Source organism: Scyliorhinus torazame, chromosome 9, assembly GCF_047496885.1.
Source record: "Scyliorhinus torazame isolate Kashiwa2021f chromosome 9, sScyTor2.1, whole genome shotgun sequence".
Taxonomy (NCBI): Eukaryota; Metazoa; Chordata; class Chondrichthyes; order Carcharhiniformes; family Scyliorhinidae; genus Scyliorhinus; species Scyliorhinus torazame.
The window spans coordinates 65,253,303-65,281,272 of NC_092715.1; the positions used below are offsets into that span (position 1 = coordinate 65,253,303).

General features: G+C 48.0%; 1 protein-coding gene across 1 annotated transcript; it reads right to left on the reverse strand.

Moving 5' to 3' along the window:
- Positions 1-3,269: 3,269 nt before the first annotated feature.
- Positions 3,270-25,152, reverse strand: LOC140429258 (proteinase-activated receptor 2-like). The gene is made up of 2 exons (XM_072516035.1): positions 25,001-25,152; positions 3,270-5,015 (listed from the first exon to the last, which is right to left on the reverse strand). The coding sequence occupies exons 1-2, from the start codon at positions 25,053-25,055 to the stop codon at positions 3,952-3,954; spliced, it is 1,119 nt and encodes a 372-aa protein (XP_072372136.1). The 5' UTR covers positions 25,056-25,152; the 3' UTR covers positions 3,270-3,951.
- Between the last annotated feature and the right edge of the window lie 2,818 nt (positions 25,153-27,970).

Sequence of the window (27,970 nt, forward strand, 5' to 3'; positions counted from 1 at the left end):
ACAGGAAACCCCATTGACCGGCCGGCGAAACGGAGCATCCCGCCGGCAGGATGAAACGGAAATGTGGCGCGGCGGGACAGAGAATCCAGCCCAAAGGCCATGGTTTACAGGGCGCAATTACAAAGTTGCAGATGATACAAACTGGATACAAACTGTGGACAATGAGTTGGATCGTTTAGCATTTCCAGACCAAAAGATATAGGTTGGTGAAATGAGCAATCGGCAGATGAAATTTAATGCAGAGAAGTGTGAAGTGATCCATTTCCATAGGAATAACAGGCAACATAAAATACAAAGGGTATAATTCTACAATCAACAATGGCTTCCATGGTCATCGGTCATCATTAGACTTTTCATTCCAGATTTTTGGTGAATTCAAACTTCACCATCTGCAGTAGTGGGATTTGAACGCAGACCATTACTGTAGGTCTCAGGATTATTAGTCTAGTGACAATACTCCTGTGCCAAAGCCCCCATTTTTATATATTTGTTTAAAAATTCAACAAAATTGAGGGGGGGGGGGGGGGGGAAATAGCCCCTGGTGAGGCACTGTAACTACAACAAAGCAGCAAAGTAAAAAACAAACCAAAATGTCATTACTGGGAGGGTGATGCAGTCCCTGGCATGCCCACTGCTCGCAGAAGGCCTGGTGTGGCCTGGTGGACACCAGCACCACATCTAGACATGTGTACAATTCATTGCAAGTGACAGGACAGACTGAGAGAGTGCTTAAAACATGCTGGACTTTAGCAAGAAGGGCACAAGAGGAGAAAAACAAGAAAGCCATGTTAAAGTTACACATAAAACACTGGCTTATTCTCACCCAGTGTACTCGTGTCCAGCTCTGGGCAGCACAACTGAGGATGGATGACGAGGTAGTAGAGAGGCTGCAGCAAAGATGAATGTGAATGGTCCCAGGCAAGAGGAAATTAACTTAGAGATGGAGGTTGGGACTGGTCTCCTTGAAGATAAGGTTGTGAGGATAGGAGAAATTTAAAATCACGAGGGGGTCTGAACAGAGTAGTTCAGGAGAAAGGGGTCAGAATATACACCAGTATATCATGGTGCAGACACACACACTGATGGACACACAGCAAGACCAATCAACACACACAACACCACAGTCAATCACCAGTTAGGGCACACTCACTATAAAGAAGAGGGCATCAGAGTTCCCGCTCATTCGGGATGCAGCCTCTCAGAAGGACAGAGCTTACAGCTTACAACACAGATCTTCACCATGTGTTGAGTGCATAGACTGGTTAGGACAGGCATAGGTCTTTAGTTTAATCTAACATCATGTTAACCCACAGTGAAAGTATGTTCAACAGTTTCTAGCTTAATAAAATAGTGTTGTACTATTACAAGTGTTGGTAGCCTGTCTATGTTACTGCTAAGGTAAACGCAGTCTCCACAGATCCAGAGTAGCCAACACATCAAAAGGGTCCACACTTGTGAAAGGATTGAGAACCAGAGGGTGTGAATTTAAGGCAATTGGAAAAAGCAATGGCCCAATGAGGGAAAACTGTCACACAACAGGTGGTTAGGATCAGGAATCCATTGCAAGAGTGATGGAAGCAGTGTCAACTGAGGCTAAAGGGAATTATCTTGAAAAGGAAACTTTTGCAGGCTTGCAGAGAAAAGGCAGGGAGTGGTACTAGGTGAATTGCTCATTCAGAGAGGGCCAGCACCGACATGGGCTGAATGGCCTTCCACACAGAAACCATTTTGTTAGGGGAAGATATGTTGAAGCAGCTGAAGATAGTTCGGCCGAGGCACCATCCTGAAGGAACTCCTGCAGCAATGTCTTCTTTGTGGAAAATGTGGCAGCCTATTTGATAACAAGCTCCTATCCCACCATGTGATAATCAGATTACGGTTTTGTGTTATGATAGATAAATATTAGCCAGGACACAGACATCTCCCCTGCTTTCTTAGAAAATAGTGACACAAGACCTATTGCATCCCCAAGGTGGCAGGGGCCTGGTTTATCTGAAAAAAGTGGCACCACCAAAAAAATGCAACACCAGTTCAACACAGCCCAGGATTGTCAGCCTTGATTTTGCGCTCAAGTCCTGGAGTGGAATTGAACCCACAACCTTCTGACTCAGAAGCAAGAACGCTACCCATAGATCCCCAGCCAGTGTGGCAGCATTAATTCACGATACACTCGCCACTTATCACCAATATAATTCCAGGTGTAATCTTTTTTGAAAACAGAACATCTTTGAAAGGTGGAATAGGTGGAGCATCCAAAAAAAAAGCGGGTGAAAAAACGGTTTGACGTTCCAGTGAGAATCTTCCTCAGAATTCTACACTTGTATACAGTGAAGGCGTAAAACTATTGAGAAAGGCTGAGTTAAGGTGAAGGTGAAAACCAGTGGGTCACCATTATGCCCTGTAATTTTGCAATTTGTTTTGGATTTAGACCAGACTATGGAGAAATGTCTCAGCTAGCAATGCGCGATTCTCCCCTACCCGGCGGGGCGGGGGGTGCTGGCGGGACGGAGTGGCGTGAAAGACTCCGGCATCGGGCCGACCCAAAGGTGCGGAGTCCTCCGCACCTTTAGGGGCTAGGCCCGCACCTTTAGGGGCTAGGCTGCCACGGAGTGGTTGGCGTCCCGCCGGCTGGCGTGAAAGGCCTTTGGCGCCACACCAGCCGGAGCCGAAGGGACTCCGCAGGCTGGCGCGTGTCCGCGCATGCGCAGGAGCGTCAGCTGATGTCATCCCCGCGCATGCGCAGCAGGGGGGGGGGGGGTTCACCTACGCGTCGGCCATGGCGGAGGCTGATGGTCGGCGTGTAAGAAAAGAGTGCCCCCACGGCACAAGCCCGCCCGCGGATCAGTGGGCCCTGATCGTGGCCAGGCCACCATGGGGGCATCCCCGAGGGACAGATCGAACCGCGTCACTCCCCAGGTCCTCGAAGCCTGCCCGCGCCGCCAGGTCCCGCCGGTAAGGGACCTGGTTCAATATACGCCGGCGGGACTGGCATAGAAGCAGCGGGACTTCGGCCAATCGGGGCCGGAGAATCGCCGGGGGGGGGGGGGGGCGGCGACCAGCGCGGCGTGATTCCCGCCCCCGCCGAATCTCCGGTGCCGGAGAATTCGGCGGCCGGCGGGGACGGGATTCACGCCGCCCCCCCGGCGAATCTCCGACCCGGCCGGGGGTGGGGGGGGGGTCGGAGAATCTCGCCCAAGAAGTCTGCAGGCAGGTTATTGGTGATCAAGTGTATTTTTTTTTTTTTTTTTTTTTTAAATAAAAAGATCACATTTCACAATTTAAAAAATATATATATTTATTCAAAACAAATGCATCATTCACAGTTTTGAGAGCAGCTGCATATTTCAAAACATTTTACTGTACAATTTTCTTAATATTCTTAACACAGCTATTAAACATCTCTTGCCCCTTTCCCTCTCGTTTTAGAGCTATTTTTTAAATTCAAACAGGTTATAGAAAAAGGTCAACAGTTACTGTACCAATAATACGCATTTATTGTCTTAACAAAAGTCACAGTACAAGCTTTTGGCAGTTAAAGGGAAGTCAAAAAATATGTTGGTGTTCTAGTCAAACATGAAATATAAAAAAATCCAGGATGATTCAAGAAATACGTCAATATGTAGGATCATTCTTAAATATTTACACACTTTCAATTAAAATAGGGAATATTGCTTTGATCGGCATAAGCAAACGGCAGTCAGAAATTGTTTATAATTCAGCAATACTTGGCTAAATTGGCCACATTAATTTGCAGATTTATTGTACAAAGCGGAGCAACTGAAGACTTGAAATTGATAATATAGCTTCAGTTAAGACCTTCCAAAATAGCTCAGTACTTCATGCTTTTGAGCTTTAGACATCTTACCAGTTAATTATGAAGAAAAACTGTTTATTACATACTATACTACATCCACATTTGAACAGTCATAAATGATGCTTCACACTTAACATTCAGCAGCTGCTTGTTGTGGTAGTAACTTTACTGGCAGAAGAATACGAACCAGATCCTTTGGAAAGTTTCTTAGAGGCAAAGGAAGCCTGGATACTTCTAACTGCCCTGACACTACGACACCGCAAAGTATTTTTAACATGGTCTCGGAAATCTTTGGAAACAAAGTAATAGACAAAGGGATCAATGCAACTATTTATGCCAGACAGACAAAGACTTACAATATAGAATGCATAAACATTGCTGTTCCTTTCATATTTCATACGCGAATAGTGAACAATAAGCATAACATTGCTCGGAGTGAAGCAGACTAAATACATCGCGAGAACAGTAATGATCAACTCAATTGCTCTCTTGCGGCTTTTCCCAATGCTATCTTCATTATTAGAAGCTGTCAATGTTTTGATCATCAACACATATGCAGTTAATGTCAGCAATGCTGGAAAGAAGTACACACCAATAGCCAAAGAGAGAAAGTAATCAAACATATTGGAAACCAATTGCTCTTCAGGCATGACATCATGACAGGTTATTATATTAAGGTTGGTAACATTTGCAGTTTGCTGAATATTTAAGTACAATGGCATAGTGCCCAAAGCAAATATTATCCAAATGAAAATCGATACAGCATAGGCAATAGAAGTCTTTCTTCTTGATTGAGATATTGGATCAACAACAACCCAATATCGTTGAACACTGATGCAAGTCATGAATAGGATTGAACAGTACATGTTTCCATAGAAAAACACCACCAGCACCTTGCACAGTCCTTCGCCATAAATCCAATTGTTGCCATTGAGATGATAGGAAATTTTCAAAGGTAACCAAATGATGAACAGGAGATCTGCCAAAGCCAAATTGGCCATGTAAATAGCTGCCGGATGTTTCATTTTGGTTCGCCAGACAAACACCCACAGTGCCATAGCATTTGCAGGCAAGCCAACGATGAACACAATAATGTAAACCAAAGGCAAGAAGACTGTAGTCAATCCACTCGTTAGTACAGATGCAGCAAACGTGTCAACGTTCCCGTCGCGGTCGTCAAAATGAAAGCTTCGGTCAATTCCTGAAACAAAGAATCTCATTAGTAATTCCATCGTAAAATGTTATTCCAGTTTGCAATTGTCACTCAAATGAAATTGGGTTTATATGAAGATGTTTCAATTTTAGAAAAGGACATCTAATTCTAACCAAATTAGGTATACAATAAAGTGGGGAAAATCCTAGATTACTGGTAGTTGATACTAATAATACATTCAACATGCGTGCGAATTTCATGTCACAGCCATTAAATTACAAATAAAACCAACATATGTTTTACATTTTTGACAAAGTACTGATGATACTCAATGCACCAGTGGTTACACATTAATATATAATGCCTTAAGTGTCTTGTATTAATGCAACTGCAGTGTTTTAAAAAAAAATCTTTTTATTGGCATTTTCAAAATTATATACATTGCTGTTCATTTTCCATTTATTGTAGTCACAAAGGTTCCTTCTTAGGTTTCTCCATTTACAGCCTGTTGCCGTCTGGCTGGCTCAGCCTACAATCGTCCCTACCCCCCCCCAAAACTCCTCTCTCCTTGACTCTCCCCTCCAGCTCATCTCTCCCTCGACCCCCACCCCCAAAACTCCTCTCTCCTTGACTCCCCCCTCCAGCTCATCTCTCCCTCGACCCCCACCCCCCACCATCTGTCCCCCCTTTTTCACTGCTGTTCCCCATCTTTTCTTGCTGGGTTTTGCTACCTCACCTTGCTCCCACCCACCCCGCTCCCCCCTCACTTTCCTCTTTCTATTTTGTCCTGGCTCTTTCCCCCTGGCTACTTATTTATGTGTTGGCCACAAACAGGTCTCGGAACAGTCGGGTGAATGGCCCCCATGTTTTGTGGAAGCCCTCTTCCAACCCACGGATAGTGAATTTGATTTTCTCCATTGAGAAATTCTGATCGGTCGGACAGCCAGTCTGTAGCTTTAGGTGGTGCTGCAGAGCGCCAACCAAGCAGGATTCTACGGCGGGCGATCAGGGAGGCAAAGGCAAGGGCGTATGCCCTCCTCCCCACGAAGATATCAGGCTGGTCTGATACCCTGAAGACCACCACTTTGGGCATGGCTCCATCCTCATCCCCATCACTTTGGACATTGCCTCCAAGAAGGCTATTGTCTCCAAGAAGGCTATTGTCCAGTACTCAGCAAGTCTCAGGCAAGACCAGAACATGTGGGCGTGGTTGGTCAGTGATCCTTGGCACCGTTCGCATCTATCCTCCACCGGAGTTAGGTTGAGCCTCGTGCATGTGGAGGTGGAGTTGACCCCGTGCAGTGCTTCGCTCCAGAGTCCGCACACTATTTCAAACCCCAAGTCTTCCTCCCATTTCCTCCTCATCCTGTCCAGTTCAGTGTCGGCCCTCTAGCAGTCGTTTGTACCTGTCATTACAGTACCCTCTGCCTAGGATGTCTGCGTACAGTAACTCTTTTAATAGTGTCCTTAATGGGTGTGTCCTCGTCTCCTCCGTAGGAAGTTGTTAAGCTGCATGTATCGGAGTTTGTTGCCTTTAGCTAGTTGGAATCTCTGCGTCAGTTCTTCCAGTGTTGTGACCCTACCGTCAGTGAATAGGTCTCTGACTTTCAATGTGCCCCCGGTCCTGTCTCCACCTTTTCAAGGTGGCGTCGGTGAGTGCAGGCGTGAATCTGTGGTTATTGCAGATGGGGGTTTTGTCGGACATTTCGGTCAGTCTGAATTGCTGCCGTAGTTGGTTCCACGTCCGGAGGGTGGCTATCACCACTGGGCTGCTGGAGTGTTTCTTGGGCGCGGTTCTTGGGCGCGGATGGGAGTGCCGCCGTGGCGAGGGCCCGGAGGGAGGTCCCCTTGCAGCAGGCCTCCTCCGCACACACCAACTCGGTCTCTGGCTCATTTATCCATTCCATCACTCTTTCTGCCATCTCTACCCAGTGGTAGAATTTTTCTTTTTTTTTTTAAACAAATCTTTTTATTGGCTTTTGTCTTGTTTATAAACAGTTGTGTGTATACATTACATTTTTTCTTGCCCACACTAATTTACTTTACAGAGAGGTTTATTTAACTAACTCCATGTACATTTTGTTGCCTCTGGATCGGTCTATAATTTCCCCCCCCCCCCCCCCCCCCCCAAGTCGTTGTTGTCCTCCCCCTTTCCCTTCCTCTTCTCTTGTGGTTTCCCCACCTCATTTACGGACTTCACGAAGTGTGACTTGAGGGTTGCGACCGCCGCCTCGTACGTGGCCGCTTTCTCGATCATTACTGAGATTTGATGGCTCACCCGAGCGTGGAGGTGTCGCAGCTTGAGGGTCCCAGTGGGAGGCGTTGTGGAGGAGTCGAGGTAGGCCTCAAAGCATCAAAGCCAATGTTCGAATATCTCCTTGGCTTCGGACGCGCGGGCGTCGAGGTCGAGCCTGTCTGTCTTTAGAGCGCTTCCATAGTGCTGTCTATGATTAATAAATTGATATACCTTCAATTCACCGAGAGGCAGAGAGAGCAAGTGAACATTAGGCTTTATTAATCATGAACTTGCCTAGCCAGTGTGAGTTGTGCAGATGAATGCCGCCAAAAGGCGGCCGGTCTATATATGGCCCCGGTGAGGGCGGAGCAGCTCGTATCACCACTTCCAGGTCATAGGTTTATAGTATCATACATGCATTAGGTGAATACATTCACCACACGCAGGAGGTGGAGTTCGCCCTGCTCAGTGCTCGCTCCAGAGTCCCCACCCTACCTCTGTCCCCAGTTCGTCCTCCCATTTTTGTCTGGTCTCATCCAGTGGTGTTCGAGCTCTGTCCAGTAGCGGTCCACATATTTTACCACACAGCGCCCCCCACCCCCCCACTTCTTGCTGCTTGTGCCTAGCACCCCCCTCCCCTTCTCGTTGCTTGTGCCTATCAGGTCCTCTCGTAGTGTGTTTTCTGGGGCCCCGGGGTAACCTACTGTCTCTTTGCGGAGAAAATGTTTTATTTGGAGGTGTCTCAATTCCTGTCCTTTTGTTAGTTTCCACTTCCTCGTCAGTTTGTCCAGTGTCGCCAGTTTGCGCCTTACATAGAAGTCCCCGACCGTCAGTATGCCCCGTCCCACCTCCATCTTTTGAAGGTCTTATCTAGCCTTGTTGGAGGGAATCTGTGATTGCCACAGATGGGGACCATTTTAAGTTATCCCGAAGTGCTGTCTCAACTGGATCCACGTTCTCAGTGTGGCTGCTACCACTGGGCTCGTTGTGTATCTTGCTGAGGGCGATGGGAGTGCTGTTGTAGCCAGGGCCCACAGGGTTGTTCCTTTACAGGACGCCTCTTCCATTTGACCCAATCAGTGTTGGATTCTTGTACCCATCCCCTCTCTCTTTCTGCCGTTACTGCTCAGTGGTAATATTGTAGGTTTGGCAAGGCCAGGCCCCCCTTGATTTTCCTTCTTTGCAGTGTCTGTTTGTGAATTCTCAGGTTCTCCCCCCCCCCCCCCACCCCCCCCCCCCCCCCCCCCCCCAGACAAACACCATGATTAGACTGTCTACGTTTTGGGAAAAGGCCTTGGGGATGAAGATCGGAATGGATCTAAACAGGAAGCGGAACCTTGGCAGTACGTTCATCTTGATCGTCTGCACTCCCCACCAGGGAGAGTGGGAGTGAGCCCCACTGTTGAAGTCTTTTCTTACTTCCTTCACCAGGCTGGTCAGGTTCCACTTGTGGACTGGCTATCTGGATTCCCAGGTAACGGAATCTGTTCTGGCCCATTTTAAACAGGTACCCCTCCAGCTCTGTCCCTCCCACTTTTGGGTTCACTGGGAATGCCTCGCTCTTGCCAAGGTTAGGTTTGTAGCCCGGATTTGCAGTATTGCCTTCAATCCGTCCTGTGGCTTCGAGACATAGAGGAGCAGGTCATCTGCACAGAGTGAAACTCTTGTGCTCTCTGTCTCCTCTCCGGATTCCCTTCCAGGGCTATCGCCAGGGGTTCGATTGCTAGCGCGAACAAGAGTGGAGACAGGGGGCAGCTCCTCTCTGTAGCTGGAAGTATTCAGAGCTGCTGGTGTTAGTTCAGACACTCGCTTTGGGAGCGTTGTACAGGAGCCTCACCCATACGGTGAACCCCGCTCCGAGCCCAAACCGTTCCAGTACCTCGAGGAGGTATTTCCATTCGACTCTGTCGAAGGCCTTTTTTGCGTCCAGGGAGGTGATCACTCTGGTGCTCTCTTCCCCCAGGGGGAGGGTGTCATTATCACATTCAGCAGCTACCTGATGTTTTCTGTGAGCTGCCTACCCTTGACAAAGCCAGTTTGGTCCTCTGTGACCACCTTTGGTACGCAGCCCTCCAGCCTTTTGGCCAGGGCCTTTGCAATTATTTTCACATCCACGTTCAGCAGTGAAATGGGTCTGCAAGATCCACATTCCGTCAGGTCTTCGTCTTTTTGGAGTATCAGTGAGATTGTGGCCTGCGCTAGCGTGGCGAGCAGGGTGCTCCCTGCCAGTGAGTCTGCAAACGTGTCCCTTAGGTGTGGGGCCAGGACTGGTGCGAATTTTCTAGTAGAAGTCCGCCGGGAACCAGTCAGGTCCTGGTGCCTTCCCTGCCTGCATGGAGTTCATGCTCTCCATGATTTCTCCCAGGTCTAGTGGTGCTTCCAGCTCCCCCCGTCTTGTCTTCCCCCACAACTAGTAATTCCAGTCGGTCTAGGAACTGTTTCATTCCCACATCCCCGTTGGGAGGCTCGGAGGTGTACAGTCCCCGGTAGGTCTCAAATGCCCGATTGACCTCCTTTGGCTCTGTTACCAGTCTAGCCCTGCTATCCATAACCTGTGCTATTTCCCTCATGGCTGCCTGTTTTCTCAGCTGGTGAGCCAATAGGCAGCCAGCCTAGTCTCAGTTTTCGTAGAAGGTCCTCCATGTCTGACGGAGTTGGTACACTGCTTTCCTAGTGGATAGCAGGTTAAAGTCCATTTGCAGCTTTTTCCTCTCCACCAGCAGCCCTAACATCGGGGCCTCTTGAGTATTTTCTATCGACTGCCAGAATGGAGTACACTAGCTGATGCCTGGCCACCCTCTTCCCTATCTCTGCTTGCCTTGTAGGCTATGATCTCTCCTCTGATCACGGCCTTCAGTGCCTCCCAGAACATGGAGGGTGAGACCTCCCCGTCCTGGTTGTTACTAACGTAGTCGCCTATGGTTTGGTTTGCGATCTTTTTTGGCAGAAGGCCTTGTTGGCCAGGAGTTCCGTGTCCAGTCTTCACTTGGGGCGCTGGGCACGGCCTATCACAATCTCACATTCATATAGTGTGGAGCGTGGTCGGAGATAACGGTCACTGAGTATTCCGTTCCTGTGATCCCTGGAAGCAACAATTTCCCCACTGCAATACGGGTGTAGCCTAGTGGTAGAATTGTAGGTTTGGGAGGGCTAGCCCTTCCCTGGATTTTGTTTTCTGTAGGACCTTCTTTGTGATCCTAGCATTCTTTCCCCCCATACAAACGCCATGATTAATTTGTCCAGTGCGTTGAAAAAGGCCTTGGAGATATAGATAGGAAGTGGTACCTGGGCAGTACGTTCTGATCGTCTGCACTCTCCCTGCCAGGGAGAGTGGGAGTGTGTTCCACCTCTGCAGGTCCTTTTTGACTTCCTCTGTCAGACTGGTCAGGTTCCATTTGTGGATCCCCGTCCAGTCATGAGTGATTTGGATCCCCAGGTAGTGGAATTTGTGTCGGACCTGTTCAAACGGCAGTCCCACCAGTGCTGCCCCTCTCCCTGCGGTTCACCAGGAAGATCTCACTTTTGCTCATGTTGAGTTTGTAGCCCGAGAAGGCACCAAACTCTGTCAGGAGCATGATGGTTCCTTCCAAGCTGCTTTGTAGGTCCGAGATGTAGAGGAGCAGGTCATCCGCGTAGAGGGAGACTCTGTGCTCTCTGCCTCCTCTTTGGATCTGAGAGCGAACGCTAATGGTTCGATCGCTAGGGCGAACAGCAGCGGCGACAGCGGGCATCCTTGCCTGGTTCCCCTGTGCAGCTGGAAATACTGGGAGCTGGTGTTGTTTGTCATGTTGCCATGAGTGAGGAGCTGGCCAGAGTTGATTGGAGAAGGAGCCTAGCAGGGAATACAGAGGAACAGCAATGGCAGGAGTTTTGGGGGGTTATTCGGGAGGCACAACAGAAATTCATCCCAAGGAGGAGGAAACATGCTAAGTGGAGGACAAGGCATCCATGACTGACGAGGGATGTCAAGGACAGCATTACGGCTAAAGAAAAAGCATATAAAGTGGCAAGGATTAGTGGGAAACCAGAGGATTGGGAAGCCTTCAAAAGTGAGCGGAGGACACGAAAAAAGCAATAAGGGGGGGGGGGGGGGGGAGAAGATGAAGTACAAGTTAGTACTTGTGCCAGTTAGCTAGCTAGTAATATAAAGGAAGATAGGAAGAGATTGTTTCAATATATGAAAGGTAAGAGAGAGGCAACAATAGACATTAGACCACTAGAAAATGTGGCTGGAGAAGTAATAATAGGAAACGGCAGATGAATTGAATAGTTACTTTGCATCAGTCTTCACAGGGGAAGACACCAGTGGGATGCCAGAGCTCCAGGAGAACCAGGGGGCAGAGCAGGATCTGGGGAAACTGAAAGGTCTGAGGTGGATATGTCACCTGGACCGGATGGACTAAACCCCAGGGTCCTAAAAGAGATAGCTGAGGAAATTGTGGAGGCATTAGTGATGATCTTTCAGGAATCACTGGGGGCAGGAAGGGTGCCAGAGGACTGGAAGGTGGCAAATGTAACACCACTGTTTAAGAAGGGAGGGAGGCAGAAGTCATAGAACATTTAAGCGCAGTACAGGCCCTTCGGCCCTCGATGTTGCGCCGACCTGTGAAACCGCTCTAAAGCCCATCTACACTATTCCCTTATCGTCCATATGTCTATCTAATGACCATTTGAATGCCCTTAGTGTTGGTGAGTCCACTACTGCTGCAGGAAGGGTATTCCATGGCCTTACCACTCTGAGTAAAGAACCTACCTCTGACATCTGTCCTATATCTATCTCCCCTCAATTTAAAGCTATGTCCCCTCGTGCTAGACATCACCACCTGAGGAAGAAGGCTCTCACTGTCCACCCTATCCAATCCTCTGATCATCTTGTATGCCTCAGTTAAGTCACCTCTTAACCTTCTTCTCTCTAACGAAAACAGCCTCCAGCCCCTCAGCCTTTCCTCATAAGATCTTCCCTCCATACCAGGCAACATTCTGGTAAATCTCCTCTGCACCCTTTCCAATGCTTCCACATCCTTCCTATAGTGCAGCGACCAGAATTGCACGCAATACTCCAAAATGCGGCTGCACCAGAGTTTTGTACAGCTGCAACATGGCCTCATGGTTCCGAAACTCAATCCCTCTACTGATAAAAGCTAACACACCGTACGCCTTCTTAACAACCCTCTCAACCTGGGTGGCAACTTTCAGGGATCTATGTACATGGACACCGAGATCTCTCTGCTCAGCCACACATCCAAGAATCTTACTATTAGCCCAGTACTCTGTCTTCCTGTTATTCCTTCCAAAATGAAACACCTCACACTTTTCTGCATTAAACACCATTTGCCACCTCTCAGCCCAGCGCTGCAGCTTATCTATGTCCCTCTGTAACTTGTAACATCCGTCCGCACTGTCCACAACTCCACTGACTTTAGTGTCATCAGCAAATTTACTCACCCATCCTTCTACACCCTCCTCCAGGTCATTTATAAAAATGACAAACAGTAGTGGCCCCAAAACAGATCCTTGTGGTACACCACTAGTAACTGGACTCCAGTCTGAACATTTCCCATCAACCACCACCCTTTATCTTCTTACAGTTAGCCATTTCTGATCCAAACTGTTAAATCACCCTAAATCCCATGCCTCCGTATTTTCTGCAGTAGCCTACCGTGGGGAACCTTATCAAATGCTTTACTGAAATCCATATACACCACATCAACTGCGTTACCTCATCCACCTGTTTGGTCACCTTCTCAAAGAACTCAATAAGGTTTGTGAGGCACGACCTATCCTTCACAAAACCGTGTTGACTATCTCTAATCAAATTATTCCTTTCCAGATGATTGTACATCCTATCTCTTATAAACATTTCCAAGATTTTGCCCACAACAGAAGTAAGGCTCACTGGTCTATAGTTACCGGGGTTGTCTCTACTCCCCTTCTTGAACAAGGGGACAACATTTGCTATCCTCCAGTCTTCTGGCACTATTCCTGTAGACAAAGATGACTTAAACATCAAAGCCAAAGGCTCAGTAATCTCCTCCCTGCCTTCCCAGAGTATCCTAGGATAAATCCCATCCGGCCCAGGGGACTTATCTATTTTCACAGTATTCCCCTCGACAACATTGTCTTTTTCCTGTGTGAATACTGATGAAAAATATTCATTTAGCACCTCTCCTATCGCCTCGGACTCCAAGCACAACTTCCCACTACTGTCCTTGACTGGCCCTACTCTTACCCTAGTCATTCGTTTATTCCTGACATATCTATAGAAAGCTTTAGGGTTATCCTTGATCCTACCTGCCAAAGACTTCTCATGTCCCTCCTGGCTCTTCTTAGCTCTCTCTTTAGGTCCTTCCTAGCTAACTTGTAACTCTCGAGTGCCCTAACTGAACCTTCATGTCTCATCTTTACATAAGCCTCCTTCTTCCCCTTGACAAGTGTTTTGCCTGCTTTAGTAAACCACGGTTCCCTTGCTCGACCACTTCCTCCCTGCCTGACAGGTACATACTTATCTAGGACAGACAGCTCCACATTTCCATTGTGCCCATCCCCTGCAGTTTTCCTCTCCATCTGATGCATCCCAAGTCTTGCCTCATCGCATCATAAGTGCCTTTTCCCAGATATAACTCTTGCCCTGCGGTATATGCCTATCCCTTTCCATCACTAAAGTAAACGTAATCGAATTGTGGTCACTATCACCAAAGTGCTCACCTACCTCCAAATCGAACACCTGTCCTGGTTCATTACCCAGTACCAAATCCAATATGGCCTCGCCTCTCATTGGCCTATCTACATACTGTGTCAGGAAACCCTCCTGCACACATTGGACAAAAACGGACCCATCTAAAAGTACTCGAACTGTAGCGTTTCCAGTCAATATTTGGAAAGTAAAAGTCCCCCATAACAACTACCCGGTTGTTTCGCTCCTATCCAGAATCACCTTATCAATCCTTTCCTCTACATCTCTGGAACTTTTCGGAGCCTATAGAAAATCCCTAACAGGGTGACCTCTCCTTTCCTGTTTCTAACCTCAGCCCATACTACCTCAATCGACGAGTCCTCATCAAACGTCCTTTCTGCCACCGTAATACTGTCCTTGACTAACAATGCCACCCCTCCCCCTCTTTTACCACCTTCCCTGCGCTTACTGAAATATCTAAACCCCGGCACCTGCAAGACGGGAAATTATAGGCCGGTTAGCCTGACTTCGGTCAGATTTTAGAGTCTGTTATTAAAGATGAGATCGCGAAGCACTTGGAAGTGCATGGTAAAATAGGACTGAGTCAGCACGGCTTTGTCAAAGGGAGGTCGTGCCTGACAAATCTGTTAGAGTTCTTTGAGGAGGCAAGAAGCAAGTTTGACAAAGGAGAATCAGTGGACGTGATTTATTTAGATTTCCAGAAGGCCTTTGCCAAAGTGCCACATAGGAGTCTGTTAAATAAGTTAAGAGCTCATGGTGTTCAGGGCAAGATCCTGGGATGGATAGAGGATTGGCTGACTGGCAGAAGGCAAAGAGTGGGGTTAAAGGAGTCTTTTTCAGGATGGTGTGCCTCAGAGGTCTGTGTGGGACCACAAATTTTTCCAATATATATTAATGATCTGGAAGAAGGTACTGAACACACGGTTGCTAAGTTTGCAGATGATACAAAGTTCTGTAGAGGGACAGGTAGAAGTGAGGAAGCAATGGGGCTGCAAAAGGACTTGGTCAAGCGAGGAGAATGGGCAAGGAAGTGGCAAATGAAATACAATGTGGAAAAGTTTGAGGTTATGCACTTGGAAGGAGGAATCTAGGCATAGACTATTTTCTAAATGGGGAAATGCTTCGGAAAGCAGAAGCACAAAGGGACTTGGGAGTCCTTGTTCACGATTCTGTTCAGGTTAATGTGCAGGTTCAGTCGGCAGTTAAGGCGGCAAATGCAATGTTACCATTCATGTCAAAAGGACTAGAATACAAATCCAGGGATGTACTTCTGAGGCTATATAAGGCTCTGGTCAGGCGCCGTTTGGAGTATTGTGAGCAGTTTTGGGCCCCATATCTAAGGAAGGATGTGCTGGCTTTGGAAAGCATCCAGAGGAGGTTCACAAGAATGATCCCTGGAATGAAGAACTTGTTGTCTGAGGAATGTTTGAGGACTCTGGGTCTGTACTCGTTGGAGTTTAGAAGGATGACAGGGGATCTTATTGAAACGTACAAGATACTGCGAGGACTGGATAGAGTGGACGTGCCTGGATAGAGTGGACGTGGAGAGGATGTTTCCACTTGTAGGAAAAACTAGAACCAGAGGACACCATCTCAGATTAAAGGGACGATCCTTTAAAACAGAGATGAGGAGGAATTTCTTCAGCCAGAGGGTGGTGAATCTGTGGAACTCTTTGCTGCAGAAGGCTGTGGAGGCCAATTCACTGAGTGTCTTTAAGACCGAGATAGATAGCTTCTTGATTGATAAGGGGATCAGCGGTTATGGGGAGAAGGCAGGAGAATGGGGATGAGAAAATATCAGCCATGATTGAATGGATGAGCAGACTTGATGGGCCAAGTGGTCTAATTCTGCTTCTCTGTCTTATGGTCTGGACTCGAAACGTTAGCTCTTTTCTCTCCCTACAGATGCTGCCAGACCTGCTGAGATTTTCCAGCATTTTCTCTTTGGTGAGAGGTTTACAAAATTGTGTGGCATGGACAGAGTGCATAGGCAGATGCTTTCCCCAGGTTGAAAAAGTCAATTACTAGGTGACACAGCTTTAAGGTACAAGAGGCAACGTTTAGAGCAGATGTGCAAGCCAAGTTTACTTTTTTTTTTTACACAAAGAGGATAGTGAGTGGCTGGAGCGTACTGCCGGGGGAGGTGGTGGAAGCAGATACGATAGAGGCATCTTGACAAACATGAATAGGATGGGAATAGAGATATACAGATCCCGAAGTGCAGAAGGTTTTAGTGTAGACAGGCATCATGATTGGCACAGGCTTGGAGGGCCAAAGGACCTGTTCCTGTGATGCTAAAGACCACAGTGGAGCTGGACTGGGCGTAGGTACGGTTCTAAACTAATACTGTGTGTCGGTATTCACTCATGAGAGGGACGGTGTGGATATAGAAAACAGGGAGAAGGACACAGAGGTTCTGAGTGGTCCTAGGATGCTGTGGGAAGTGAGGGAGGTGATTGCAGGGGCTCAAACCCAAATTTTCTATTCCTCTATCTTCAGGGGAGGTGCCAGAACAGCTAATGTGGTTCCACTATTTAAGAAATGTTGTAGAGATAAGCCAGGGAACTACAGACCAGTGAGCCTCACGTTAGTGGTAGGGAAACTATTGTAGAAAATTCTGAAGGATAGAATCTATCTCCACTTGGAGAGGCAAGGTTTGATCAGGGGTAGTCAGTATGGCTGTCAGATGGAGATCAAGCCTAACAAATGTAATTGCATTTTTTGACCAGGTGTGTAGATGAGCAAAGTTGATGTAGTTTACATGGATTTTTTGCAAAGCCTTTGGCAAGGTTCCACATGGGAGATATATAAAGAAGGCAATGCACATGGGATACAGGGTAACTTTTTAAAAGATAATCTTTTATTGTCACAAGTAGGCTTACATTAACACTGCAATGAAGTTACTGTGAAAATCTCCTTGGCGCCACCTGTTCGGGTACACAGAGGGAGATTTCAGAATATCCAATTCACCTAATAGCGTGTCTTTCAGGACTTGTGGGAGGAAACTGGAGCACCCGGAGGAAACCCACGCAGACACAGAGAACGTGCAGACTCCACACAGACAGCGACCCAAGCCGGAATCGAACCTGGGTGTAGGAGAGAGGGTGTAGGAGTGAGGGTTTCGGATTTCGGAACCTCTTCCGGGGCAGGTGGGATCTGCACAAGAAGGACGGGTTGCATTTAAACTGGAGGGGCACCAATATTCTGACTGGGAGGTTTGCTAGAGTCACTCAGGAGAACTAGTATGGCAGGGAGGCGGGAACCATAGTATTAGCTTAAAAGGTGTAATAACAACTTGTCTGCTCACTGGTCTGTAGTTCCCTGGCTTATCTCTACAACATTTCTTAAATAGTGGAACCACATTAGCTGTTCTGGCACCTCCCCTGAAGATAGAGGAATAGAAAATTTGGGTTTGAGCCCCTGCAATCACCTCCCTCACTTCCCACAGCATCCTAGGACCACTCAGAACCTCTGTGTCCTTCTCCCTGTTTTCTATATCCACACCGTCCCTCTCATGAGTGAATACCGACACACAGTATTAGTTTAGAACCGTACCTACGCCCAGTCCAGCTCCACTTGAGCCCTGTCTGCTCAAATGCAGTGGCCTGAAGTGCATTTGTTGCAATGACAGAAGTATAGCAGGTAAGGCAGATGAACTTAGAACATAGTACTTGGAACTATGATGTTGTGCCGATCACAGAAACTTGGGTGAAAGGAAGGGCAGAGTTGATGCTTCAGGAGAGATAGAGCGGATATAAAAGGGGTGAGGGAGTAGCATTACTTAAGGAAATATTACAGTCATACTGCTGGAGGACACTTTAGAGTTCATACAATCTGGGTAAAGCACAGGAAGGGAGCAATCACAATGTTGGGGGATTTATTACAGGCTCCCCAACTGCCAGCGAGAGATAGTGGAGCAGATAGGTCGGGAGATTTTCAGTCAGTGCAAAGGTAACAGGGTTGTTGTGGGAAGAGATTTTAACATCCCCTATAGTGATTCACTTAGTGCTCGGGGCTTGGATGGGGCAGAGTTTGTAAGGTGTATCCAGGAAGGCTTCTTGATGCAATATGTTGGTAGTCCAACTAGGGAAGTGGCAGTACTGGATCTGGTATTGGGGAATGAGCCTGGACAGGTGGTTGAGGTTTCAGTCGGGGAACATTTTGTGAGTAGTGACCACAATTCCATAGGTTTTTGGGGTACTTTTGGATAGGGATGAGGGCAACCCTCGCATTAAGGTGCTAAACTGGGGAAAGGCAAATTAAGAGAACATTAGACAGGAGTTGAAGAATTTGAGTGCGGCTGTTGGAGGGTAAATCAACATCAGACATGTTGGAGTCTTGCAAGCGACAGTTGATTAGGATTCAGGAAAGTCACGTTCTGAGAGAACGAAGGATAGATATGGGAACTTTAGAGAACCTTGGATAACGAGGGATATTGTGAACCTCATCAAAAAGAAAGAGGAGACTTTTGCACGGTCTAGAAGAGTGGAGACAGTCAAATCCCTTGGGAGTATAAAGAAAGTAAGAAGGTACTTAAGTGGGAAATTAGGAGGGCTAGGAGGAGTCATGAAAAGTCCTTGGCAAGCAGGATTTAAGCTGAATCCCAAAGCTTTTTATTATCCCAATGCTTTTTATTCATATGTAAAAAGCAAGAGTGTGGCCAGGGAAAGGATTGCACCACTTAAGGACAGTGGCGGGGATCTATGTGTTGAGCCAGAGGAAATGGGTAAGATACAAAATGAGTACTTTGCATCAGTGTTCACCAAAGGAAAGGACTTTGTGGAAAATGATTCTTGGATAGGGTGTGTGAACAGTCTGGGTCATGTTGACATCAAAAAGGAGGTGGTATTGGGTGTTTTAAAAGACATTAAAGTAGATAAGTCTCCTGGGCCTGATGGGATTTACCCCAGAATACTGAGGGAAGCAAGAGAGGAAACTGCTGGGGCTTTGACTGACAGGTGATGTCCCAGAGGACTGGAGATAAGCGAATATGGTCCCGCTGTTTAAGAAAGATAGTAGGGATAATCCAGGAAACTATAGGCCAGTGAGCCTCACATCGGTAGTAAGTAAATTATTGGAGTGAATGCTCAGGGACAGGATTTATACCTATTTGGAAACAAATGGACTCATTAGTGATAGTCAGCATGGTTTTGTGAAGGGGAGGTCTTGCCTCACTGACTTGATCAAGTTTTTTGAGGAGGTGACAAAGATGATTGATGCGAGGCGAGAGGTGGATGTTGTTTATATGGACTTCAGTAAAGCCTTTGACAAGGTGACTCATGGCAGACTAGTTCAAAAGGTGAAGTCACACAGGATCAGAGATGAGGTGGCAAGATGGATACAGAACTGGCTCAGTCATAGAAGGTAGCAGTAGAAGGGTGTTTTTCTGAATGGAAGATTGTGACTAGTGGTGTTCCACAGGAATCTGTGCTGGGGCCTCTGTTGTTTACAGTATACATAAACGACTTGGGAGGAAAATTTAGCCGGTCTGATCAGTAAGTTCGCAGATGACAGCAAGGTTGGTGGAGTGGCAGATGGTGTTGCAGATTGCCAGAGAATACAGCAGGACATAGATAGGTTGGAGACTTGGGCAGGGAAATGGCAATTGGAGTTTGATCCAGACAAGTGTGAGGTAATGCATTTTGGTAGGTCTAACAGAGGGGAAATATACAGTCAATGTCAAAACTCTTAGGAATATGGAAAGTCAGATATCTGGGCGCACAGGTCCACAGATCTTTGAAAGTGACAACACACGTGGACAAGGTAGTCAAGAAAGCAGATGGAATGCTTGCCTTCATTGGACAGGGATCAAGTATAAAAACTGGCAAGTCATGTTACAGTTGTATAGAACCTTGGTACTGCCGCACTGTGGAGGCTGATTGGTGACCTGATAGAGATCTACAAGATTATGAGAGGCGTGGATGGGGTGGGTGTACAGGCACTCTTTCCCAGGATGGAGGGGTCAGTCACTTGGGGGCATAGGGTCCGTGGGGTAAAGTTTAGAGATGTGCGCAGCACGGTATTTTTAAAAATTATATATGTATAAACACAGGGGGCAGTGAGTGCCTGGAATGCATTGCCAGGGGAGGTTGTGAAAGCAGATACGTTTACAGCGTTCAAAAGGCATTTTGACAAACACATGGATAGGATGGGTGAAGAGGGCTATGGCACTAGGGAGTGCTGAGGGATTGGGCCAAGCGCATATCATGCCCGGTACAGGTTTGGAAGGCTGAAGGGCCCATTCCTGTGCTCTATTGCTCAGAATAGGTTTTCAATCCAACCCATCCCCCACCCAGAGAAGAAAATACCAAGCTGGTATTTAAGAGGGAGGGAACAAGAGGCACCCACACCACTGCTACACATAGCAAAGACTTAGAATGCAATGAAATCAAAGAAAACCCTTATTCTTATAGTTAGCTATTTGAGCTTGAATTCTAATCATGTAGTAATGTCCCCTCTAGGTTAAGCTTGAAACCTTGTGACTAACTAGGCTCGTTGTAATTCTAAACTTTACCCTGGGATGGATCAGTATTCAACCACACCCTTCTATAGTGTCATGATAGTTACAACAACCTTCCCAGATATACAGCTGCAGTTCAGGATGGGTGAGGACAATATATACACCCACGCTTACATGGCATTCAGCTTTAAAATACTATTTTGTGCACATTTTACTGCAATTACACATTCTCAATAATAATATTTCTTGTCACAAGTAGGCATACATTAACACTGCAATGAAGTTACTGTGAAAAGCCCCTAGTTGCCACATTATAGGACCTGTTCAGATACAGAGGGGGAGAATTCAGAATGTCCAATTCATCTAACAACCACGTCTTTCGGGACTTGTGGGAGGAAACCGGAACACCCAGAGGAAACCCACGCAGACATTGATTTGATTTATTGTCACATGTACCGAAGTACAATGAAAAGTATTTTCTGCGGCCGAAGGAACGTACACAGTACGTATATAATAGACAAAAGAATAATCAACAGAGAACCTTGACAAATGGTACATCGACAAACAGTGATTGGTTACAGTGCGGAACAAAGGGCCAAACAAAGCAGATACATGAGCAAGAGCAGCATAGTGCGTCGTGAATAGTGTTCTTACAGGGAACAGATCAGTCTGAGTGGGAGTCATTGAGGAGTTTTGTAGCTGTGGGGAAGAAGCTGTTCCTATGTCTAGATGTGCGGTTCTTCAGACAAAGGGAGAACAGGCAGACTCCACACAGACAGTGACCCAAGCTGGGAATCTAATCTGGAACTGTGAAGCAATAGTGCTAACCACTGTGCGACTGTGACATTGAGGAATGGAAAAAATGCAAATTACATCTCGTTTCAGTACCCAATAGGTCATTTCAAAACAAAAAGCTCTTAATATAATGGTGAAGTAGGTTCAAACACCTTAACAAAATGTTCACCCTAGTCACATCAGTGCTGTGAGGGAGGGAATGCTCGGATTTTGATCCAGCAACAGCAATATATTTCCAAGTCAAGATGGTGTGTGGAGAGGGAAACCTCCAGGTGGTGGTGTTCCCAGGTATCTGCTGCCCTGTCCTTCTAAATGGTTGTGGTCGTGTGTTTGGAAGGTGCTAAAGTCACACTTGTGGCTTCCTCATAACTGACCTTTAGCAAATCTTAACTGGAGCTCTTGATACTTCTACAGAAATATGACTCTCTTTCCACCTTTCACCTAACTGTTTCCAACCATACATCAAATAAAAGGAAACTGCTTTGTGATTTAAGACAGTCATGTTGGAAGCTAAAATCACACTATATCAGAGGTAAGACCTTCTGCTCTACACAGTCCTATGGAATTAAACTACAATAATTAACTAATGCAGGAGGGCAACATTATTTCAAATTACATTACATGTTAACTCCCCAAATGGAGTTTGCTCTGTTCAGCCAAACTAGTGCACACCATTGTATTTTTGAACAACATTATAGCCTAATAACGTTTTAGTGACAGATTAACTGAATGTCAGTGGTACAAACTGTGGTGAACCACTGTGATAGGAGATGTAAGGTATGACCTTCAATACAGGTTCGCCGGTAGCTCCTGCCAGCTGGCTCCACCCACGGAGATCTGTATAAATATGCATGACCTCCAGTGCCCTGCCATTTTTCCAGCTGCAGCAGGCGGCCGCGCATCTGAATGTAATAAAGCCACAGTTGTACCCAACTTTAGTCTTTGTGCAATTGATCGTGCATCAATTTATTACAGTCAGATGCGTGGCCTCCTGCTGCAGCTGGCGAAAGCGACGCTTCAGACGTCGCCCTTGCTGCCACTCTAAACCAGGCAGGCAGACCTGTGGCATTCTTTTCCCGCACCCTTCATGCCTCTGAAATTTGACACTCATCCCTCGTAAAGGAGACCCAAGCTATCGTTGAAGCTGTGCGGCATTGGAGGCATTACCTGGCCGGTAAGAGATTCACTCTCCTTACGGACCAACAGCCGGTAGCCTTCATGTTCAATGACACACAGCGGGGCAAGAACAAAAATGATAAAATCTTGGTGGAGAATAGAGTTCTCCACCTATAATTACGAGATTTTGTATCGCTCCGGTAAACTCAACGAGCCCCCAGACGCCCTCTCCCGAGGTACATGTGCCAGCGCACAAGTGGACCAACTCCGGGCCGTACACGACAGCCTTTGTCACCCGGGGGTCACTCGATTGTACCATCTGGTCAAAGCTCGCAATCTGCGAGGAAGTAAGGACAGTCACCAGGGACAGCCAGGTCTGTGCGGAGTGCAAGCCGCAAGTCTACCGGCCAGACTGTGCGCGCCTGGTTAAGGCTTCCCACCCCTTTGAACGTCTCAGCATGGATTTCAAAGGGCCCCTCCCCTCCACCGACCATAACACGTACATTCTCAGTGTGGTCAATGAGTACTCCAGATTCCCCTTCGCCATCCTATGCCCCAATATGACGTCTGCCACCGTCATCAAGGCCCTCAGCACCATCTTCGCTCTGTTCGGTTTCCCCACCTACATCCACAATGACAGGGGATCCTCATTCATGAGCGATGAGCTGCGTCAGTTCCTGCTCAGCAGGGGGATAACCTCCAGCAGGACGACCAGCTACAACCCCCGGGGAAACTGGCAAGTAGAATGGGAGAATGGGACGGTTTGGAGGGCCGTCCAGCTGGCCCTACGGTCCAGCTGCCTCTCGCTGGCAGGAGGTCCTCCCTGACGCTCTACACTCCATCCAGGCACTATTGTGCACTGCCACTAATAGCACACCCCATGAACGTGTTTTTTCCTTCCCCGGGAAGTCCACATCCGGGGTGTCGCTCCCGACTTGGCTCACTGCTCCAGGGCTGGTCCTTCTCTGTAGGCACGTCCGACTTCACAAGGCGGACTCCTTGGTGGACAGGGTTCACCTGCTCCACGCCAACCCTCAATATGCCTATGTTGAGTTCCCCGACGGCCGCCAAGATACTGTCTCACTCAGGGACCTGGCACCATCAGGTTCCACCCCAACACACACCCTCACCAATGCGCACACGCCCCCCCCCCCCCCAAACACACACCCTCACCAATGCGCACACGCCCCCCCCCCCCACGGTCCACCGCACCACCAATATTGACCCCACCAGACCACCCCCCCCTCCCCTTTTCCGCACAAGAGGACGAAGAGCACTTTGGCACGCTTCCGGAGTTCCCCGATGACTGGCCAGCATCAGCACCGCCATCGGTGCCACCTCCACCACCGCCAGCACCGACTTCGCCGCCACTGTTACGCCGCTCCCAATGAAGCACCAAAGCACCGGACCGGCTGAACCTTTGACAGACTCCGGACCGACAACATGGACTTTTCTTTTCCTACCACTGTACATAATTGCACTAATTGTATATAGTTTCACGTCACCCCCGCCGGACTCATTTTTAACATGGGGTGAATGTGGTGAACCACTGTAATAGGAGATGTAAGGTAGGACCTGCACTACAGGTTCCCCGGTAGCTCCTGCCAGCTGGCTCCGCCCAGGGAGAACTGTATAAATATGCATGACCTCCAGTGCCCTGACATTTCACCAGCTGCAGGAGGCCATGCATCGGACTGTAATAACGCCACAATTGTACCCAACTTTAGTCTTTGTGCAATTGATGGTGCATCACAAACAATGGCAGATGGTGCCAAAATTTGTAAATCATGTTATTTTGATTGATGCTGTCAGACCTGCTAATTTCTCCAGCATTTTCTCTCCTCGCCTTCACAATAATAAAAGTGTATTTTCTCTTTAGTCCCAGGACAGTGCTGGATAGACTGGGGACAAAACGAGAAATGGAAGCTGCGCCCAATCTAATTGTATTATATCCTGATAATGTTTCAGAGATTAATCGAATCGTCAGTGGCACAAACAATGGCGAACGCCAACAGTGTAAAATCTCTGAACCAGTGAACAAGTAAGCGTTATGATCCAAGATTAGATAGTTCACTGTCTCCCCTACCGCAAGGCAGAATGTTTAGACTGCAGCAACATGGCATTCAAAAAGGTTTACAATTTCACTTCAACTTGTAACTAGAACAGTTTTCCCATTAATCCAACCGTAAACTAATTTACAACCTGGGAATCACTAACTCGCCATTACAGGTTTTATTCTAATACAATTTACACCAAAAAGTTCCAAAATGCACAACAAAACCCCGACATGTTCACTGTCTCTCCTCGCCTTCACAACAATAAAAGTGTCTTTTCCCTTTAGTCCCAGTACAATGCTGGATAGACTGGGGACAAATGGAAGCTGCGCCCAGTCAAATTGTTCAGTTGCGATTAGCGAAATCAGGCCAGTCCCGGCTCAGACATTGACTCTGGAACAACACTAACTTTTTCCTTCTACGGAACAGGGAACTAAAATCTTTCTGTTTTAAAATGAATGTTTGAATGAAATACAAAAAATGTGCATTGATCTCAGACTTGTGCCATCTTCTTCACTCAGGCGACGGAACCTGAACGAATGGGTGTCCAGTGAAACCTCGGAGCCCCCCGGCTCCCTCCAGCCACTGAGAGCGGAGCAATTTCACAGTGAAAGCGAGCCGGGCTTTCCAGCGCCCCCTCCCCCAGCAGCAGCAGCACCTCCCCCTCCACAGCCTTACCTGCACTGCAAACTGGCAGGGCCAGCAGACACGCTGCCAATACTACTGCAAACATTCTCCCAATGCTTCCTCACTTAGATCAATTCCCAGGACAACAGGAACAAACTGTCTGCATGCCCCACCCCGCCCTATATATCATCTGCCAATTGAGGAAAGGGGCCGGGCTCCTCACACCTGGACTGGATGATTGACAGGATCTTGGAATCTCCTCAAATAATCTGAATGGAAGAACCTGTAAAGGAGGTGTGTCCCGAAGACAGGGGCGGGGCTAGTGAACAGGCTTGTACCTGCCCTGGCAGGAGGGGGGGGCTCCCCCCCAGACTGATACTGTAAAAGTAAAGTCCCATAGTCCTGGATGACAATAGGCTACTTTCCCCTTTGAGGGGGAGAGCTCACTGGTGGTGATTTAACCTGAGGATCACCGCACCTTAGCAAGGGAGCCTTCATGAATACCACACCCCACCTGGTATTGGACCTGAACGCGTCGCAAGGTATTCCCATACTCGCAGAATGCCGGGACCCGACCGGATCGCAAACATAGCTCCCCCCCCCCCCCCCGCCCCCGGCAACCCCAACCAGCACCCGGGGCCCTGCCAGGCATGACCCCAGATACGTAATCCCTGCCAGACGCAACCACCTACCTTCCACAAAGTCAAACTTCTCTTATCAAATCCCGGGAGCATCCAGAAGCAGCCACAGACCGAGGAAGCGAGGGAAATGCGGCGGTCTGCAGGTCAGACTGAAGCAACGTGGTTTAAAGGCTCCTCTCCCCAGCATATTACTGGCAAACATCCAAGCGATTGAAAACACGCTGGCCGAACTTAACGCTAGACTTACCTCTCAGAGCGAAGTAAGAGACTGCTGTGTGCTCTGTTTCACAGCTGAGCAGTACCTCTGCCAGCAGCGCACCCCTCCCCAATGAACTCAATGCATTCTATACTCGGTTCAAGCAGGATACCATCAATCCAGTGTCGAGTCCCCCAGTAGCCCCAGACACACTATACCCACCGTCACAGCTTCCGAAGTCAGATCAGCCTTTCTGAAAGTGAACCCTTGGAAGGTGACAGGTCCGGACGGGTTCCCTGGTCGTGCACTCAGAGCCTGCACGGATCAGCTGGCAGAAGTGTTCGCGGACATCTTTAACCTGGCCCTACTCCGCTCCGAGATCCCCACCTGCTTCAAGAAGACCACCATCAAACCGGTGCCAAAGAAGAACCAGGCTACGTGCCTCAATGACTACTGTCCGGCCCTGACATCAATCGTAATGAAGTGTTTTGAGAGGTTGGTCATGAAGCACATCAATTCTATACTCCCATGATGCCTCGATCCACTGTAATTCGCATACCGCCACAACCGGTCCACAGCAGACGCCATCTCCCTGGCGCTACACTCATCCCGAGAGCATCTCGACAACAAGGACTCCTACATCAGACTCCTATTTATTGACTGCAGCTCTGCCTTCAACACCATAATCCCAGCCGAGCTCACATCAAAACTCCAAAACCTAGGACTTGGCTCCTCACTCTGCAACTGGATCCTCGATTTTCTGACCCACAGACCACAGTTACTAAGAATAAACAACAACACTTTCTCCACAATAGTCCTCAATACCGGGGCCCCGCAAGGCTGCGTACTTAGTCCCCTACTCTACTCCCTGTACACACCCGACTGCAGGGCAAAATCTGGTTCCAACTCCATCTACAAGTTTGCTGACGACACGACCGCAGTGGGTCGGATCTCGAACAACGAGTCAGAATACAGGAGGGAGATAGAGAACCTAGTGAAGTGGTGTAACGACAACTATCTATCCCTCAATGCCAGCAAAACTAAAAAGCTGGTCATTGACTTCAGGAAGCAAAGTACTGTACACACCCCTGTCAGCATCAACGAGGCCGAGGTGGAGATGGTTGACAGCTTCAAATTCCAAGATGTGCACATCTCCAAAAATCTGTCCTGGTCCACCCACTTCGACGCTACTGCCAAGAAAGCACAACAGCGCCTATACTTCCTCAGGAAACTAAGGAAATTAGGCACGTCCACATTAACTCTTACCAACGTTTACAGATGCACCATAGAAAGCATTCTATCGACTTCCGGGTGCGGCGATGACCAGCTGAGTCGCACGTTTCGGCAGCTCCCGGTGAAACGGACTTTTGGGCTCTTGATAGGAGCCCCAACGGCAATTTTGACGGCTAAAAACACTGTGCGGTAAACCAGAAGGGAATCCCCCCGGATACGGATGAAAAAAGGAGGAGAAAGTGGCCGGATTGCAGTGGATCCTTTAGAACAGCGGCAAGGAAGGCAAGCAAAAACCAAGATGGCGTCGGAAGGTGGCAGTTTAACATGGGGCCCTGAACAACAAGAGTTCTTGAAATGCTGTGTGGAAGAGCTCAAAAAGGAAATGAAGAAAGAGCTGTTGGCCCCGATACTACAGGCGATCGAAGGGCTAAAGGAGGAACAAAAGACCCAGGAGCGGGAGCTTCGGGTCGTGAAGGCAAAGGCAGCCGAGAATGAGGACGACATACAGGGCCTGGTGGTGAAGACGGAGACGCATGAGGCACATCAGAAACGATGTGTGGAAAGGTTGGAGGCACTGGAGAACAACGCAAGGAGGAACAACCTGAGGATTCTTGGTCTTCCTGAAGGTGCGGAGGGAGCGGACGTCGGGGCATATGTGAGCACGATGCTGCACTCGTTAATGGGAGCGGAGGCCCCGGCGGGTCCGTTGGAGGTGGAGGGAGCATACCGAGTGATGGCGCGAGGACCGAGAGCAGGAGAAATTCCCAGAGCCATAGTGGTGAGATTCCTCCGTTTTAAGGATAGAGAAATGGTCCTTAGATGGGCAAAGAAAACTCGGAGCAGTAAATGGGAGAACGTGGTGATCCGCGTTTATCAAGACTGGAGTGCGGAGGTGGCGAGAAGGAGGGCGAGCTTTAATCGGGCCAAGGCGGTGCTTCATAAAAAGAAGAT